This window comes from Dictyostelium purpureum (assembly GCF_000190715.1).
Source record: "Dictyostelium purpureum unplaced genomic scaffold DICPUscaffold_502, whole genome shotgun sequence".
NCBI classification, from domain to species: Eukaryota; Evosea; class Eumycetozoa; order Dictyosteliales; family Dictyosteliaceae; genus Dictyostelium; species Dictyostelium purpureum.
Genome location: NW_003519836.1, coordinates 364 through 18,662, shown reverse-complemented (window position 1 = coordinate 18,662; position 18,299 = coordinate 364). Strand labels below are relative to the sequence as shown.

General features: G+C 24.6%; 6 protein-coding genes across 6 annotated transcripts; 2 read left to right on the top strand and 4 right to left on the bottom strand.

The window, feature by feature from the left end:
- Nucleotides 1-211: 211 nt before the first annotated feature.
- Nucleotides 212-2,229, top strand: DICPUDRAFT_159043 (uncharacterized protein; the record flags this gene model as incomplete). The annotated part of the gene is made up of 2 exons (XM_003294042.1): nucleotides 212-1,192; nucleotides 1,273-2,229. 2 exons carry the CDS (start codon nucleotides 212-214, stop codon nucleotides 2,227-2,229), a joined length of 1,938 nt encoding a protein of 645 aa, XP_003294090.1.
- A 1,228-nt stretch (nucleotides 2,230-3,457) lies between these two features.
- DICPUDRAFT_159040 (uncharacterized protein) lies at nucleotides 3,458-4,633 on the top strand (the record flags this gene model as incomplete). Its single annotated transcript, XM_003294041.1, has 1 exon — nucleotides 3,458-4,633. One exon carries the CDS (start codon nucleotides 3,458-3,460, stop codon nucleotides 4,631-4,633), a length of 1,176 nt encoding a protein of 391 aa, XP_003294089.1.
- A 480-nt stretch (nucleotides 4,634-5,113) lies between these two features.
- DICPUDRAFT_84589 (uncharacterized protein) lies at nucleotides 5,114-7,068 on the bottom strand (the record flags this gene model as incomplete). Its single annotated transcript, XM_003294040.1, has 2 exons — nucleotides 5,114-6,672; nucleotides 6,753-7,068. The coding sequence occupies 2 exons, from the start codon at nucleotides 7,066-7,068 to the stop codon at nucleotides 5,114-5,116; spliced, it is 1,875 nt and encodes a 624-aa protein (XP_003294088.1).
- A 587-nt stretch (nucleotides 7,069-7,655) lies between these two features.
- DICPUDRAFT_99847 (uncharacterized protein) lies at nucleotides 7,656-14,091 on the bottom strand. The gene is made up of 27 exons (XM_003294039.1): nucleotides 14,015-14,091; nucleotides 13,625-13,947; nucleotides 13,446-13,565; nucleotides 13,155-13,357; nucleotides 12,878-13,092; nucleotides 12,731-12,816; nucleotides 12,623-12,669; nucleotides 12,473-12,548; nucleotides 12,363-12,404; nucleotides 11,940-12,034; nucleotides 11,828-11,877; nucleotides 11,732-11,756; nucleotides 11,233-11,667; nucleotides 11,129-11,161; nucleotides 10,949-11,068; nucleotides 10,854-10,883; nucleotides 10,712-10,780; nucleotides 10,540-10,647; nucleotides 10,303-10,476; nucleotides 9,970-10,247; nucleotides 9,854-9,913; nucleotides 9,698-9,789; nucleotides 9,551-9,626; nucleotides 9,443-9,481; nucleotides 8,949-9,379; nucleotides 8,325-8,889; nucleotides 7,656-8,249 (listed from the first exon to the last, which is right to left on the bottom strand). Exons 1-27 carry the CDS (start codon nucleotides 14,079-14,081, stop codon nucleotides 7,720-7,722), a joined length of 4,389 nt encoding a protein of 1,462 aa, XP_003294087.1. The 5' UTR covers nucleotides 14,082-14,091; the 3' UTR covers nucleotides 7,656-7,719.
- A 670-nt stretch (nucleotides 14,092-14,761) lies between these two features.
- Nucleotides 14,762-15,838, bottom strand: DICPUDRAFT_99846 (uncharacterized protein). The gene is made up of 2 exons (XM_003294038.1): nucleotides 15,449-15,838; nucleotides 14,762-15,374 (listed from the first exon to the last, which is right to left on the bottom strand). Exons 1-2 carry the CDS (start codon nucleotides 15,827-15,829, stop codon nucleotides 14,814-14,816), a joined length of 942 nt encoding a protein of 313 aa, XP_003294086.1. The 5' UTR covers nucleotides 15,830-15,838; the 3' UTR covers nucleotides 14,762-14,813.
- Nucleotides 15,839-16,507: 669 nt separating this feature from the next.
- Nucleotides 16,508-17,367, bottom strand: DICPUDRAFT_84586 (uncharacterized protein; the record flags this gene model as incomplete). Its single annotated transcript, XM_003294037.1, has 2 exons — nucleotides 16,508-16,918; nucleotides 17,017-17,367. The coding sequence occupies 2 exons, from the start codon at nucleotides 17,365-17,367 to the stop codon at nucleotides 16,508-16,510; spliced, it is 762 nt and encodes a 253-aa protein (XP_003294085.1).
- Between the last annotated feature and the right edge of the window lie 932 nt (nucleotides 17,368-18,299).

The following is an 18,299-nucleotide window of genomic DNA, read 5'->3' as shown; positions in this document are numbered from 1 at the left end:
AATAATATCAAAATACTAATATTAATAATAATAATATATATAATAATAATATATATAATAATAATATAATAATAATAATAATAATAGTAATAATAATAACACTAATAATAATAACAATAACAATAACAATAATAATAATAATAATAATAATAATAATAATAATAATAATAATAATAATAATAATAATATAAACAATATGAATATAAATAACATGAGTCCACAACAACAACAACAGCAATATATGCAAATGCAACATCAAATGCAAATTCAACAACAACAACAACAATTACAAATGTTACCACCACAACAAATTAACAATCGTTTAGTTTTACCTGTAAATAATACAATCCCAAACCATTCATATATAAATACTATGCCACCACCTCAACAAATTTCATATAATCCTCAAATAATACAGCCACAACAATCACAACAGTCACAACAACCACAACAGCAATATCAAATACAACCACAATCACAACAATATCAAATGCAATCACAAATGATTCAGCAATCACAACCACAACAACAACAAACTCCACCACAACAATACCAACATATTCAGATGCAACAACATACACCCCCACAGGCTCAACAAATTCATACACCCCCACAACAACAGACTCAGCCCTCACAACCAATGCAACCACCCCCACCACCTCCACCACAAACTCAACAAAAAGTAAATGTAAAAAAAGAACCAAATGAGCCAGAACCAATATCCTCAAATCATAAACCCTCAACTAAAGGTTCAGCTAAAAGTAAAAGAAAAGAAAAAGAACTAAAACAACAACAGCAACAACAACAACTACAACAACAACAACAACAACAGCAATTAGAGGAGGAAAAAGCGAACCAGCAACAAATACAACATATTCAACAACAATTTCAACAGCCAGGTTTAATAACCTTAACACCAAATGAAAATGGTAATGATAATCCATTTAAGGGCCCACAAGCATATGGCGTTTCAACAACACCATATACATATGGAGCATATCCACCATTAGAAAAGAAAGATGATTCTTTAAACCAACCAATTTTAGATCAAATTTCTAAAAAAATCAATATTTTGATAAAAATGGTAACAAAGGCTCAAAAAGGCTCACAAATTACTACACAAGATATTTCAGAAGCTGTAACAGCATCTCATGGCGTTACCCAAGATCTTTTAGAAATTATTAAAATTACAGTAAGTTCATACTATTATTATTATTATTATGTCAAATCATTTAGATATTAATATTATTTCTTTAAACTTCGAATTTATAGAGCGATCCAAACTATATAAGAAAATACCAACAATCATCATCAATTTCAAATACACCAACGATGAGTAGTCAACAAGCAAACCAAGGTATGAATAATATATATGGATCACCATCATTTTCACCAACCATGTCACCTGTTTTGAATTCGCCAAATGGTATGGGATATCCTTCACACATACTGCCAAACGGTGAAATGTTTTTCAATCCTCAAGGATTCTCTGATAAACAACTCCTTGTAATTAATTCAAATGGTAAAAACCAAAATGGTGGTCAAAACAACAATGGTAGAAATAACGAAATCTATAACTCTCCAACAAAGAAAGCACCACGTAGAAGAAAGATGAGATATGGCGATACTGAATTATCTTGTCATCAATGTGGTGTTACCAATACTCCAGAGTGGAGAAGAGGTCCAAATGGTGCCAAAACTCTTTGTAATGCTTGTGGATTAGCTTGGGCAAAATCTGTAAAAAATGAAAAACAAAAGGAATTAATGGCAAATTCAACTGGTGTAAATATTGCTGATCCTAAAAAAAATCAAAAGAGAAAAAAAGATAGCGATAATGACAGTTCAAGTAATAAAGTTCAAAAGAATGATGGTAGCGAAAATAATGAAGAAAATAATAATAATAATAATAATAATAATAATAATAATAATAATAATAATAATAATAATAATAATAATAATAATAATAATAATAATAATAATAGTAGTAATATGAATAATATAAACAATATAAATATGAATATAAATATGAATAATAGTATCAATAACAGCAATGAAGAAGAATTTCCATCACCATCAAACCCTAACTCGCCCCAAAACTCAAATTTTAATCAACAAAACCCAACAAATACCACCCAACCACAAATACTCTCTCAAATGAACCAAATACAACAAATTAATTCTTTTCAAACTGGTAACTCAAACAATGACTCAAGAAAACTAAATATTTAATTTTTTTTTTTTTTAATAAAAAAAATAATAAAATAAAAATATAAATTATATTATAATTTTTTTTATTTATGCAAAAAAATTTTAGGGTGTCGCTTTGCAAAAAATTAATTTAAAATAAACCATTCCAAGATATTTTAAGATATTTTTTTTTTTTTTTCAATAATTTAATCATCCTGTTATAATAATCATTTTAAAAAAAAAAAAATCTCAATAGTATTTTGAAAAGTTTAAACCTGGGTGTCTTTTAAAAAAAATATAAATAGTTATTTTTTTTTATTTTTTTTATTTATCAAATAAAACTTTACATATTCACAAAGAAAAGTATTTTAACAATTTTGCGGTATCCACACTAAAACAAATACAAAATGAAAATTAATCATATTACTGGAGGAAATAGATCAATTGGCACCCCACCACCAAGAGGCACTAGATCTGTCTGGTCTTCCTAAATGCTCTTATAGTTATAATCTTTAATATTCCAAAAAATAATAAATAAAATTTATTTTTAATTTTTTCATTATTACATCATACCGATAATTATAATTACCAAAAAATTTCTATATGGTTTATAGAAAAAATTATTTTTTGCCAACATTTTTTTTTGGCTTTAAAAAAATATCTTAAAATATCTTTATTTTTTTTATTTTATTTTATTTTTTAAAAAATAATTATTATATTTAAGAGAGAATATTTTTTTTTTTTATCCAAAATAAAATAATAATTTAAGAGAGAATTTTTTTCTTTTTATCCAAAATAAAATAATAATTTTATTTATATTTATATACTCTAGATTATCAATTATAATTCATTCCAAATAAAAAAGCTTGCTTATTAAAATGAAAAAAATTGTTGGTGTAACTCGTCCAGGACAACAAGGTAATCTTCCACGTGGAAGATCAATTTTTCAATCTTAAACATTATAAATTGAATGGCTTTGTTATATAGACAAAAGAAATGATTGACCATCATATATTCAAGTTTCATTGCTCAATTTCTGCTTTCTATCCAAATAAAACAAAATAAATTTTTTTTTTTAATTATCATTAATTATAATTATTGAAATAATTTTCAATCTCCACAAATTATTTATTTAAATTGGATATAAATAAACATTAGTTATTTCTTTTTTTTTTATTTTTTATTTTCGTTTTTTTTTCATATTTTCTATTTTTTTATTTTTTTTTTTATTTTTTTATTTTTTTTTCATTTTTAAAAATAAATAAATAATATGAGTAATAAAAACAATAAAAGTAAAAAAAGCAATAATAAAGGTGGAGATGTTGATGATATTTTAAACTTTATTAATAATTCATCAGCACCAGCTCCAACATCAATATCAATCAATAAACAACCAATAGATAATTCGAAAAATGAAAAATCATTATTTGATGAAAAAATCAAAATTTTAAATAGATTATTTGAAGAAAATAACATAACAGTAGCTAAACCAACAGCAACTACAACAAAGGGAAAATTTACACCAAAACCAGTCCAATCTAAAAAACCAGCACCTGTTTTACATGAATCATCAGATATTACATTTTTTAATAATGCCAAAAATTATCTTCAAATAATTAAAGAAAAAGAATTACCATTAGAAACTTTGTTAAAATTAAATAAAACATCACTCAAAGAAATTAATAAACCATCAACTAAAACAACTACAGCTAATAATAACAATAGTGGTACCAAAGATAATAACTATGGCTATATTGACCCAAAGAAAATTAAAGTTATAACAGATGAAGAAGCTATTCAATTATTCAAATTATTTAGCAAAACAAAGAATGAAGTTGGAAGAATATTTATAGCATATCAATTCTTTATTTTCATCCAAAACAAAAGAGATTTTGATAAAAATGAATACAGCAGTTTTATTAGTAAAGTCATTTTAGATGAATCACCATTAGTAAACTATTTGGGCAAAAAGATAATGAAAAAGGAAGAGGGTGGCAAAACTAACGAGCTTTCAGAGTGCAATAGTTTAGTTTTAAATCAAGTTTACTCAAGTATAGATAAATTACAAATCATTAAATCCTTACCAGAATCCTCACCAACAGTTCAGTTTTTCAAAGAGAATATAAAAACACTTTTAAATTTAACTGTAAATCCAAAAGACTCAAGTAATGGTATGAACCTATTAGCCAGTGTCTTGTTTTATCAAAAGATATTCGAAAATAGTCCTCCAACAAGTTCAGCTCAATTGTTTTTCTTAGATTTTTATTATAGTCAATTAAAGATTGGTCTTACTTTAAGTACTTATTATTGCGATGTAGTAGATAAAAAGATTGAGGATTTGGCTAAATTTAATCATCTCAATGAAGACCAAGGTAACCCTGGCACAACATCAGAAGCATCAACAACAAATAACACCGAAACCATTATTACTGCCCAACCAAATTAAAAATAATAAAATAATTTATTGACAATAGTTAGTTTTTTTTTTTTATAAATAAAAGTAAAACCAAACCTTTTTTTCACAAAATTTATTTATTTTAAAACTTTATTTTATTTTTTGTTGAGATTTTATAATTGAATGGAATAAAATAAAAGTTGATTTTAAAAATATGCAATCTTTATATTTATTATAAAGATAATATAGGAAAGCCAGCTCAATGGTAATAATAAAGAAGAAATATTTAATAGTTTAAATAGCAATTTTTATAAAAATAAAATAATGAATAGCCTACTAAAATACAGATATAAATAATATAATAACAACAATAGAAAACAAAATAATAAAATTAATAATAGCTATAAATTATAATAATTATAAAATAATAATGGCCTTATTGAACTTTTTAAACACATTCATATATGTAACAATCTTTTATTAAATATAAATAATAATAACCAGAATATAAAGATACTCGATAATATAGACTCAATCAAAACTATGATTGTTGTCATCGTCATCGTAATAGTCATCTTCATAATAGTCATCTTCATAATAGTCATCTTCATAATAGTCTTCGCCGTAGTAGTCTTCATTAAAATCATCGTCATCAAAATTGTTTAATAAATCCTCTATGTCTATACCTGTAGAGTTTATTTTTTGAATAAGTTCTAATATGGCAATTTCTTTTTCTGATTTATTATTTTCATCATCATTTTCTTCTTTCCCATTATTATTGATGGAGGTGATTTTGCTCTTTGTGGGTTTTTCTTTAGCTTCTTTATACATTCTTAATATTGATCTTGCTTTTTGCATACCAAATGATTCTGCTTTCTTTAAATATTGAATTGCTTTTTTTTCATCTTTTTGAATATCTTTAATAAATCTGTCACCATTTAATAACATATCACCATAGATTTCTAAGCCTTCTGAATCATTAATTTCAGCAGATTTCTTATAGAAATATAGAGCTTTGGGTAAATCTATATCACATCTTTGACCGTTATATAAACGGGAGGCGATTCTAACGATTGCAGAAGCTACCCCAGTGTTTTGATTCATTAATGCATTTGGATCGTTACCTATATTTAAAAATGGGTCATGAAGAGATGCTTCGTAGAGTAATGAGAATGACATATCTTGATCCTCTTTAACACCCAAACCAAATTGATATATAATTGAAAGACCAATATACGAGTTTGGGAAATAACGAGCAGAGTTGCTAAGATATTTAAATGCATTTTTATAGTCATCAGTTGATAAATAATCCATACCTTTGATGTCAAGTCCACGACTCTCCCAATAGGCAGGACTTTTCGAACTTTGCATTACCATTGATGCGATTTGGCTTTTTGAAAAATTGTTTTGAGGTAATTTTTCATGATTATATTGATTGAATTTATTGTTTTGAATAAATCTTTTAATTTCTGCATCAAAATTTCTGCTACCATCTGAAAGATACACTCTTTCAGACTCTCTTTTGACAGAGATATCTTTATCTTTATTAATTATTTCTATTTGATTGGTTGGTGCTAAAGATTGATCGCTTTTTGATAAGAGTTCTAATGCATGGTTGTAGCAGTTAATGGCATTTGGATAGTGACCTGTCATTTGCATTGTTATACCTAAAATATGATATGAACGGTAGTTGTATGGACATTGAATACATGATTGAAGAGCATTATTCCTTGCACTGTATATAGGCTCAACATTATCTTTTGTAAAAAGTGCTTCAATGTGCTGCCATAAATTTTTTTTATATAATTCAATATTTGCTAATGCCTGTTCACAATATAATTCTGATTTGATATAATCTGAATGTTGGCTATCATTAATTTCATTCATAAAATCTTTACCCTTTTCTTTAATTTCCTTTACTTTAATTCTATCTTCTTTATTAATTTTAATTTCTTTTGGTACTAATTCTAAAATCTCATTTATTGGATAAGATGGATCTAGTTGAATAATGGAGTCTTTAATTTTATTTTGAAATAGTTTAAATTCATTATCTGTTAATTGATAGTTTCCCAATTCTTTAAGTGAATTAACTTTATACATTAAATAAAAAGAAAATAATTATTAATTAGTAATAATATATATATAAAGTTTATTTATAATTTATATTTACTTTTACTGTTTATAATTTTAATTGTTTTAATTGATAAATTCTCTTTAACTATTATTGATTTATCCAAAGTTTTAAGGTCAATTGATAAAAGTATATCAGCAACCAAATCCAAATTTAACCGATCAAATTTCATGGCGGTAAGATTGGATTGTTCGCTAGATGTTAAACTTTTATAGTTTTCATATTTAACTGAAATAAAAACACCTTTTTTATCATTGGATGGCCACTCCAAGTTACATCTTTTTTTTAATATATTTTGTAATATTGATCGGCATGAATTTAGAATAATAGATAAATTAACAAATTTTATAACCATTTTCTTTTTTTAATAAATTTGGAAAAAAAATGAAAAAGTAAAAATTTAAAAAAATTTTCATTTTTTTTTAATAATTTAATTTTATTTGATTTAATTTTTTAATAAAATAAATAAATTGATAAAAACCGATAATTTTTAGTTTGATAGATCCGATTCAGAATTTAATTACTATAGAGATAATTTATGGACTTCATTTTATAACTTCTCTATATTTAGTTTATACAATTAATTATCTCTATTCTTTTTATAAAAAATATTTCAAGTAAAGACTTTAAATATATATTTTAATTTAATAAAAGAGGAGACTATGTTAAATGACAATTACAATGACAATAGTGAAAAGAATTTATCAATGATACAGGTGAAGAAGAAGAAGAAGAGGAATAGTAGTGAAATATTAATTTATAAAAAGGAGTGTATAACTTTTATATACGACAGCATTTTTTTTTTTAGGATATTTATATTTAAAATGTATAATTATAATTTATAAATTATGATTTGAATCATCATTTATAATTCTATCATCTGATGTTAGTGATATATAACGTTTATGTTGTTTTTATTATCTAACATTTATTTCATATTTTATTTTATACTAAGCATTTATTAAATAAATATAAATTTAGCTTTTACATTTACTGTATTTTTATTTTATAATTTTTTTTCAATACATGTGGGTATAAATCTGCAACAATCATTACCATATCGACATGTACCATCATAGATAAATGATGGATTATTAACCATCAAACATGATAGGCCCTGAATATGGCATTGTAAATCTAAACAATCCTGACACTGATAATTTGATGGCAAACATTCAGGACGACTATTGACGACATAGCACTCTAAACCACTTCCACAATCAACATATATGCATGGATTATCTATCGGTGTTGTAGTTTGTGATTCACCACCCAATGTGGAATATTGAGTAGTATAACCAGTAGTAGTTCCACTTTCAGTAAAATGACCAGTTTCAACCAAAATTTCCGTAGTTGGGTTTTTTATACAGACTGGTTTTCCTTTAAGATATATACATAGTTCATCACCTTCACAATGATCGCAATAATTTGGTGGAGGTTCGAGAACTAAAGGTGTTTGAAATCCACATCCTTCAATTTTAGTATGAGTACAGTTTTTACCTATAATACATTCATCAATTGTACAGGGGTCTCCATCTATAAAAAATTTTAATAGTAAAAATTAATAAAATTGTAAAAATTTCTAAATAAACCAATATTGAAAATTTTTACCTGAACAATTTCTTGGTGTTGAAATACAGGATTTATAGTCCTTAGAGCACGATGATTCATAGCAATCGTCTTTAGCTGTACAACCAAGAGTCTCTGAACATATTAAACACGTTGAGGAAATTAGATAATGATAGCAAGCACCATCTTCACATTGATCCATGGTACATGGGTTATAGTCATTACATACAGTATCTGAGATTCTACAATGGGTACTGTTTATACATGAAACAGTTGTACATTTATCTTTAGAATAACAACCAAAAGATTCATCACTGTCATTGTAAGCTTTTTCAATGTATTTTTGAACCCTATTATTAACAAATGTTTGTTGAAGCTTTTTATTGCTTTTTAATACATTTTTTTTACCATTTTCTAAAGGAAGTAATAAAGGAATTGATGCCATTTGAATTTCGCTCTCACATTCAACACAGTTATCTAGAGGATTATTTCGACAGCTTCCATTTACACACATGTCTTCAGTGCAAAAAATATGGTCATTACAATTATATTTAATTTCTTCGCACCCATCGCCAGTACTATTACATTTCATTGGTTTACATGGATCCTATAATTTAAAAAATTAGTATTGAATATTATTTTTTGTATTATAAACATTGATTTTACCTCTGTGATGCAGGCTATATTTTTACTGCATCTCTCACAGTTTTCTTTAAATGTGTTAATACATGATCCATCATCACATGATGTCACAGTGCAAGGATTTCCATCGTCACATTCAGTTAAAGCTTTATCATGTTCTACACAACTGTAATTATCACCATCCAATATACAGTCTTTGGGGAAACAAGGAGATCCGACACATGAAAAAGTCTCGTTACATACTTTACAATCTGGAATTAGATTATATATACAGTTTCCATCACTGCATGCATTCATTGTACAGGGATTGTTGTCATCACAAACTAAAGTAGAATTCCCACACTGCGATCCATTTGGACCAGTACACTCTATTGGGTAACAATAATCAGTGACCAAACAAGTAGAATTTCCACAAATTTTACAACCATCAATAATAGCATGAACACATTGATCAACTGAAAAACCGATAAGTATAATTGAATATATTTTAAAAATAATTTAATTTTAATAATACTTACTATCTGCGGCACAAAAATCAAAAGTACAATCATTTTTGTCTATAGATAAAGAAAAGAATATTAAAAAAATACTCTAGAAATAAAATGAAAAAACTAAAAAATAATTACCGTCACAATCAACAACTCCATTTTCACAACCAGAACCATCCTTTTTACATACTAAAGGAGAACAGAACGATGTGGACTTTAAAAATAAGATATTGGTATTTAATAATTTATTATTAAAAATTAATAATTTAAATTTTAAAAACTTACTATACAATTACTAGCCTGATTACAAGAGTTACATCTATCAATCAAAGTATTGGTACATATACCATTTGAACAAGAATCTCTGGTACATGAGACTTTTAAAAAAATAATAAAAGAATTAATATATTTTTTATAGTACCATTTTTTTTTGATATTTACACTTATCATCGCAGGGTTTATTTGGGGTACTTATACACCCATTTCCATCTGAATTACAAACTAAAAAAAAATTAAATTAGAAACAGTTCAATATTTAAATTAATTTAATTAATTACTTTGTGGATCACATAGGTCAGTTGTTATACAAGATGTATTTGAACATGAAATACATAATGGATCAGGATTCGAAAATTGGCAAACACCATCACCAGTACAGGTATCAGTGGTACAATAGTTGTTATCTGTGCATTCTTTATCATAGTTTTCACATGAACCATCATCTTTGCATCGTACAGGGTGGCAAAAATCTGTTGTTATACAATTCGAAGAATTACTACAACTAACACAATTCTCTATAATCTCATGAGAACATGAGCCATCTTTAGAATTACATCTATGAGTTTTTATAGTTAGTATAGTTTTAACAGACACTATAAAAATATACATACTTATCCTCCGTGCAACCATTTCCATCATCGCAACTAACTGGTGCATCATAACAGTTCCCATCGGGTCCACATAACTGAGGATTGCAAAAATCGGTGGTAACACACCTATTGCTTTGACAATTAACACAACTTGTAATTGGTGTATTTTTACAAGCTCCAGTGGGTGAAATACATCTGTAATAAAATATAAACATTTTAATAAAAATATTGTGTTTTCTTTTGTTTAATATTACTTACTCGTCATCAGTACATGGAATTTTATCATCACAAGATACTGTTTGCTTATCACATGAAGTGCCATCTGCCGAACAAACCATTGGGAAGCACTTGTCTGTTGTTATACATCTTAAAATATGAATGGTAAGTTTTAAATAAAAATAAATACCTATTACAATAAAAAATAATTTACCCTATATTATCACAATCTTGGCATGAACTTATCACTTCGTGAAGACATGACCCATTATTTGGTGAACAACTATAAAAACAATACTGTTAGTATTTTTTGAATTATCTCTACTATTAAATTATATATAATGTAAAATAATTACGAATCTATTGTGCAACTATTGTCATCATCACTATATTTTTAAAAAAAGAAAATATTAATATGTATTTTACTATTTTTAAAAAAAAAAAAACTTACCAATTGACAGGGGTATAAATACACGAACCTCCTGGAGATACACATGAGACGGTTGTACATTTATCATTGTTGGGACATGGGTCATCACCAAGTTGGCATCCATCACCATTGCTATTACATCTGTATTTTTTATCAATTATAAGTATTAATCCTTTGAAAAAAAAATAATGGCTTACTTACACCTGTGGTTTACATTTATCTGTCGTTATACAACTAAATATTATTTTTAATAAAATAGTAAATTAGTAATCTATGCTTTTTATCATTTTTAAAATAACCATTACCCTTTTCCTGGCACAGAACATTGAACACAGTTATCTAATGGAAAATGGAAGCATGTGCCACGCCCAGAACAAGTATCAGAAGTACAAAAATTAATATCGTCACAATCTTTTCTTTTTGGAACACAGGATGGATTTGTGAGATTGTTAGAGCATGAAACGGGATAACAAGGATTTCTTGTTAAACATGGAAATGTTGCATTGCAAGACATGCATAATGGTAATCTAGAATGGGAACATACACCATTGTCAGAACAAGAATCAGTTGTGCACGGGTCAAGGTCATCACATGACTTATCAACTGTATCACACCCATCTCCTGCAGCGTTACAAACCTGAATTTTGCAACCATCAATGGTAGTACAGGAGGTACTTGAACATGATACACATTTTGGATCTGGAATTGTGGAAGAACATGATCCATCTGGTGACGAACAACTATTGAATAATTGGTTAAAATATTAAAATATAAAATTATTATTAAAAATTTTAAAAAACATACCTGTCAGTAGTGCAAAAATTACCATCTAGATAATAATTGTTAATATATATTATATATTTAATATTTAAATATATGAATTTTTAAAATTATACATACCAGAGCAATTTTTGGGAGCTGTTTGACATGCATTACCAGTACTATCACATCTAAAATTTTATCAAAAATTAATAAAGAATAAAGTGAAATAATTTATTATGAGTTTACCTACACCTGAGGATTACAAAAATCTGTAGTTATACATCCAATACCTGGGCAATTTATGCAATTTTCGATTGGCGTATTTATACAAAATCCTTTTACACACTTTTATAAATGAAATTACATAATTAGAATTTTATTTTTTTTAAAAATAAATATTTATTTACCTTATCATCGGTACAATAATTTCCATCGTCACAACTAACAGGTTTGGTTACACAAGTAGTTCCATCGGGTGAGCATCTAAATAAAATTAAATATTAATAAACTTCAAATTACCATAGATTGAAATTAAATACTAATACTGACACTTGGGGATTGCATATATCATCAGTAATACATCTATATTATGAAGAAATAGAATGAAACTGTTAATAAAATACAAAAAATAATAAGATATTAAGTATTCCTACCCAATAGAACCACAACTAACACAATTGGATTGTGGAGAATGAAAACATTTACCCCCACTGCACTAAAATAAAAAATATCAGTATTAAAATATAAATAATAAAAAATATAAATAAAATAAAAAATACCTACATAATCGAAAGTACAAAAGTTCTTGTCATCACAGTTAATAGTACTATTAACACAACCATCTCCTTTGTCATTACAGCTATAAATTATAAATATTATATTAGGATAAATTGTTGCTTAATTCATTTATTAAAATTTAATTAATAAACCTACACTTTGGGGTTACACAAATCATCTGTTATGCATCCCACCGAACCGCACTAATAAAAAATATAAAATTAGTATTTTTTACTTAAAATGAAAAAATAAAATTTAACTTACAGTAACACAACCCGGTATTATTGTATGCTCACATGCGTTTGATGATGGATTACAATTATCAACCCAACATGGGTTTGGAGAGGTACCTAAAAATAATAACAAAATTAGTAATTTTATATAATATATAAATCTTAAAAGGTATCATACAATTTTTTGGAACTAATGTACAACCAGTATCTGGAACACAAATACTATCGAAACATGGTGTGGGGGATGAGCAACTGGTAATTGGAACACTACAAACTTTATTAATACACTTTGCATTTATACATTTCTTAACATAAATTGGATTTTGATCACAATTACTTGGTAAACAACAACTTGTATTATCCCCCTCACAAACACCACAATCATCATACCGTCTAATAATTAAAATAAAAAATTAGTAAAAATATTTAACAGCTATTATTAAATCAATATTTACGGGCAAACAAATTTTAATGAAGTGGTGATTTGAATTGTTGATGCATCTGTGTGTCTTTCACAATAAAAGAAATCAAAAGGGTAGTTTTGACCGTCTACTAAACCAAGTGAATCTAAACTGAGTGTACTGGAACTTGGTGGATGGGTGCCACCGAGATCCACTGCTAATTTGTCATTAATAAATACCCATACATCATCATCCCCCTAATAAAATTAAAAGAATGCAAAAGAATATTAATTTTAAATTTTGAAAAAAAACTTGAATTGTAAATTTTGAAAAAAAATACTTTACAGTAAAACTAAAAACATCACCTTTTTTATATTGAAATTGAGTATGGGCCTGAAGACAAAAATGAAAATTCCTTGCTTTTTTTTGTGTATCATAATATAATTTTTCTTTTGGATATAAAGTCTATAAAAAAATATTTTAAATTAATATTTTATTTTTTTAAACTAACCAAGTTATCTTACTTTATTATCGAAACCCTCCCCATCAATTATAAAAAAAGAACTATTGTAATATGTATATAAATTTGGATTCGAAGGCACTTGATATAAAACAATATCTTTATAAATTGGTAAATTTACACCGGGTACATTGTGAAACCATGAATAAAAAGAATTTTGATCTTTAATTGTTCCTTTTCTTTGGTTCCCGCAACAATATACTGGGGTCCCATCTGCACCTAATGTATCTTTAACCAAACCCTTTTCAACCAAACCATTATTTGCTGGCTCAAAGTCGGGATTTCTTGATGGTGTTTGATCATAGATAATTGCATTTAATACAATTGCTAAATTTGATAATTTATAAATATATATATTATATTTTAAAACTATAACTATTAATAAAATATTTACTCGATTGGGTATTAATAAAATTGATTAAAAAAACTATTAGTATATATAAATATAAAATAATTTTCATTATAAATATTGCTTAATATTTATTTATTAAAAAAAGGTAAAAATTAATATTTACATTTATATACATATTTCCAAAAAAATTATATTAAATAATTATTATTTAATATAATTACAAATTATTATATTTTGCAATTGAATATAACTACAAATAATATATTTACAATTTGTTACAAACACCATGATTCCGAAAACAAAAAAATAGTAAGAAAAGCAAGGGAAAAAGTAATAAAATGCAAGTAAAAAAAATAAAATAAATAATAAAAAAAATTGCTCGCTGGAAACACATTGTGGGGGGTGGGGAACCACAAAAAAAAAATACAAAATGTATTTTTTCTGGAAAAAAAAATTTTTATAACAAAATGGGGTAGAGACATTTCATCACCCATTATTATAATAGAAAAAAAAAAAAAAAAGTATTTTCATATAGATAAAAAAATTTATGTATTGAATTAACAAATATATTTAAAAAACGACATTAACAATAATCTTTCCACTATATAGAATTTCGAGTTTAACTGTAGATATAGAAACAAATGGAAGAATTCTTTAAAAAAAATTCTTTTTAAAATAATAAAAAATAAAAAAAATAAAAAGCTGATTCAAATAAATTTCAATTTCGCTACAATATTTATGTTTAAAATTAATTACAGGTTATTTTTGTTTTTTTTTTTTTGTTTTTTTATTTACTATTTAAAAAAAGAACTAAAAAATTTATTTAATTTAAATAAATGATCTATCTGTGACCTAACAATGGAGTTTTTTCTGAAAATGAATCCAAGCTATTTTTTTTATATACACTAGTAATGATGCTACTATTTGGTGGTGTTGGTATTATTGATATGGTTGTAAAATCTTTTAGTATATTATTATAATTCTCTGTACTATAAATACCATCATCATCTAAATCAACACTTGTAAACTCTTTATTGGATGATGGCTCCAATGCAAAAGAAGATTCGATGGCACCTGATGAATTTGGCTCCACAACTAAAGAATTTAGAGACGATGTCGACGATGAGGCCGATGATACCATTGAAGAGGAGGGTGAAGATGAAGAAAAATTGGATGTGATTTGGTTAAGCGATGACGGTGTATCACTGTCTACTATATAATTAAAGTTATCATCCAATATACCATTGATATTATTGATTTGACTATGATTAATTGGTGGGTAATATATTTTTAACTTTGGTGAACCATTAAATCCTCTAAATTCTTTAAACTGTACACGAATTCTTCTAGAGGAAAAAAATTTATTATATTCGTAAAAAATACGATTTCTTTTTATATAAAACTATATTAAATTTAAAAAAAAAATTAGTATCCTTAACAATTGGATTTAGAAACTCCTATCGATTAACAACATACCCAAATATAACTTATAAATATAAATATTGGGAAAATTAGTAGACTGCTAAATGTACCTGCAACGATTGGTACTGATTCAAAAATATAATCTTTAAACAAAACTGATATTATTAAAAAGACCAAAATTAATATAATAAAATGTAAAGTTGATAAAATTGTAAATATTTTAATAAACTTTCTTGATTTTCTTAAATTTTTATTTATATCGTTAACTAAATTTGAATATTCCTGTGGCGATAAACTTGAGCTATATAATTCTTGAGGGTACTGTATTAGAAATATTTGATTGTTTAATAGAAATCTACTCTTCTTTACTAAGGGGTCATCAAACATTGGTACTATATATTTCTTAAAATTACTGTGACAAATTTCTTCATACATTTTTTTATTTTTTATTATTTTATTATTATTATTATTATTATTATTATTTATATTTATTTGATTTTAGTTTTATTTACATTATCGTTTATTAGTTATTTATTATTATTTTAATTTTGAATAATATAAATATTATAACTATAAAAAAAAAAAAGAAAAAAAAAAAAAAGAAAAGTATGTATTATTTAAGTTGTTTAAAAATAGTATACAAATAACTAAATAATAAAATATCTATATATCAAATGGTTATAAAAAAAATTAAATAATAAAAAATTTAAAAAAATTTAAATTTTTTTAAATTTAAAAAAATAATTTTTCAAACACCCAAATTAATGAGTGTATCCCCAAAAAAAAAAATTTTATATTTGTTTATTTAGTCTAAAAATTTAATATAATTTCTTTAAAAGTATTAAAACATCACAAATCTATGAAAACAAATATTAAGTTAATTATTGAACTGGTAAAAAAAATAAATAAAATTAAAAAATAAAAAAATAAAAATATTATTATTTATTAAAAAAAAAAACAAAACAATAAATGTGTGTTTGTGTGTGTGAATAAAAAAGGAATTAAATATTTATTTTATTTATTTAATTATATGAATAGAATTAAAATTTATTATATAATTTATATAATTTAATTTTATTTATTTTGCATTTTCTTTTGAATTTTATTTTAAAACTAAACAATAAAATTTTCATTACTATTTATATTGTCGTTAAAATTACTATTTAAAGAACTATTACCACCACTATTAATTCCACCATGTCCATTACTATTAATATTGTTTGCATTCACACTACCATTATTGATGATGTTAAAAAATGATGAAGCAGTTGAAGAGTTTGAAAATGTTGATGATGGCAGTGATGAGGATGAAGGTAAATCAAGTGATTGGTTTTGTTGATGATATTGATTATATAATCTAATCAATTGTAATTGTTGGTATGAGAATGGATAAAAAATAATTAATTTATATTGATAAGTTGTCGAAGTTTTTCTTAATTTTGGTTTAAATACAATTCTGAACCCTGTCTTTTCAGAATACTTTTGATTATAATCCCTTATCGTTTCTTTTACTTCTCTTTCCAACTATTATTATTATTATTAGTAATGATAAATATTTAAATTAATAAATTGAAATGGATGATGATTATTATTATTATTACTATTAATAATGTAATACTAACCTTTGTATTTGAATAATATAATTTAACTGAAAAGAATACAACCAAGAATGAAATAATAATTGATGATATTAAAAATACATACCAAGGTCCAAATAAAAAGAAAAATCCCAATAACCCAACAAGAATACTTAGTAATAAGTATACTGTAAACCTTCTTTTCTTGATGTCATTTGTTTTTATTATTAAATTTATATCATCGATAATCGATGAATATTCCTGTGATGTAAAATTTTCTAATGATGATAGTTCTTTTGGAAATTTATTATCGAATCCTGGGAATGGTGAGAACCAATTGATTCCATCATAAATTTTTACATGGTATTTATGATATAACGAAATATGTATTATCATTAACCTTTGAAAAATTCATTTCATAATAAAAAACAAAACAACCAATATAGCAATATAATTATAAAATATGTAATTTATTTATTTTTTTTATGGTTTAAAAAAAAAAAAATGAAAAAATAAAAAATAAATAAAAAAATAATTTTTGTTTTTTTAGGTAAGAAAAGTTTTTAATTAAAAAAAAAATAAAAAAATAAATTTGATTAAAATTTTATTTAATATCTATTTGTTTATTTATTTAATATCTGTTTATTCATTTATTCATTTATTTATTTATTTATTTATTTATACCTGTGTTATATATTTTGGTCATTTTTTTTAAAAAAACCATTGTGATTAAATGTGCGAACTTGAATTTATTATATAATATATTTAAACAAGAAATAAAAAAATAAATTAAAAAGAGGATACCAAATTTATTTAATTAATTAAATAAATAGGCCTGTATATTTATATTTTTTTGATTGTGGTAGTGGTGGTTGTGGTAGTGGCTTGTAATAAAATAAAACAAGACTAATAATATCTGTGAATAAAAATAAATAAAAATAAATAAAAATAGTTAATTTTTAAATAGTTTTTATTATTGGATGGAATGATAATAAACGATCTATTGTGGGGCTATTGTGATGTAATAATGTTTATAATAATTAAAATTGCCATTGGTCATAAAAAGAAATACCCCCTAAAATAAAATTATTTTTCTTGAAAAAAATAAAAATTATCTATTATTATAATTATTTATTATAATTATTTATTATTTCATTATTTTTATTGCTTATTCTCTATTTATGTTTTATATATAAAATGATTATTTATTTATTAATTGATTAATTGATTGATTGATTGATTGGTTATGAAACCATAATTTTTATTTTATTTTATTTTATGTTATTTATTTATTTATTTATTTTTTGAAGTATAAACATTCAGATAAT

Coding starts and splice junctions, on each gene's coding strand:
- DICPUDRAFT_99847 (XM_003294039.1), bottom strand. CDS start 14,081: ATGAAAATTATTTTATATTTATATATACTAATAGTTTTTTTAATCAAT. Junction 11,668..11,731: donor AATTTTTGCACTACTGACAG/GTATGTTTTTTA, acceptor ATTATTCAATAG/TTGTTCGTCACCAGATGGAT. Junction 9,380..9,442: donor TGATTTTTGTGCCGCAGATA/GTAAGTATTATT, acceptor TCGGTTTTTCAG/TTGATCAATGTGTTCATGCT.
- DICPUDRAFT_99846 (XM_003294038.1), bottom strand. CDS start 15,829: ATGTATGAAGAAATTTGTCACAGTAATTTTAAGAAATATATAGTACCA. Junction 15,375..15,448: donor TATTTATAAGTTATATTTGG/GTATGTTGTTAA, acceptor AATTTAATATAG/TTTTATATAAAAAGAAATCG.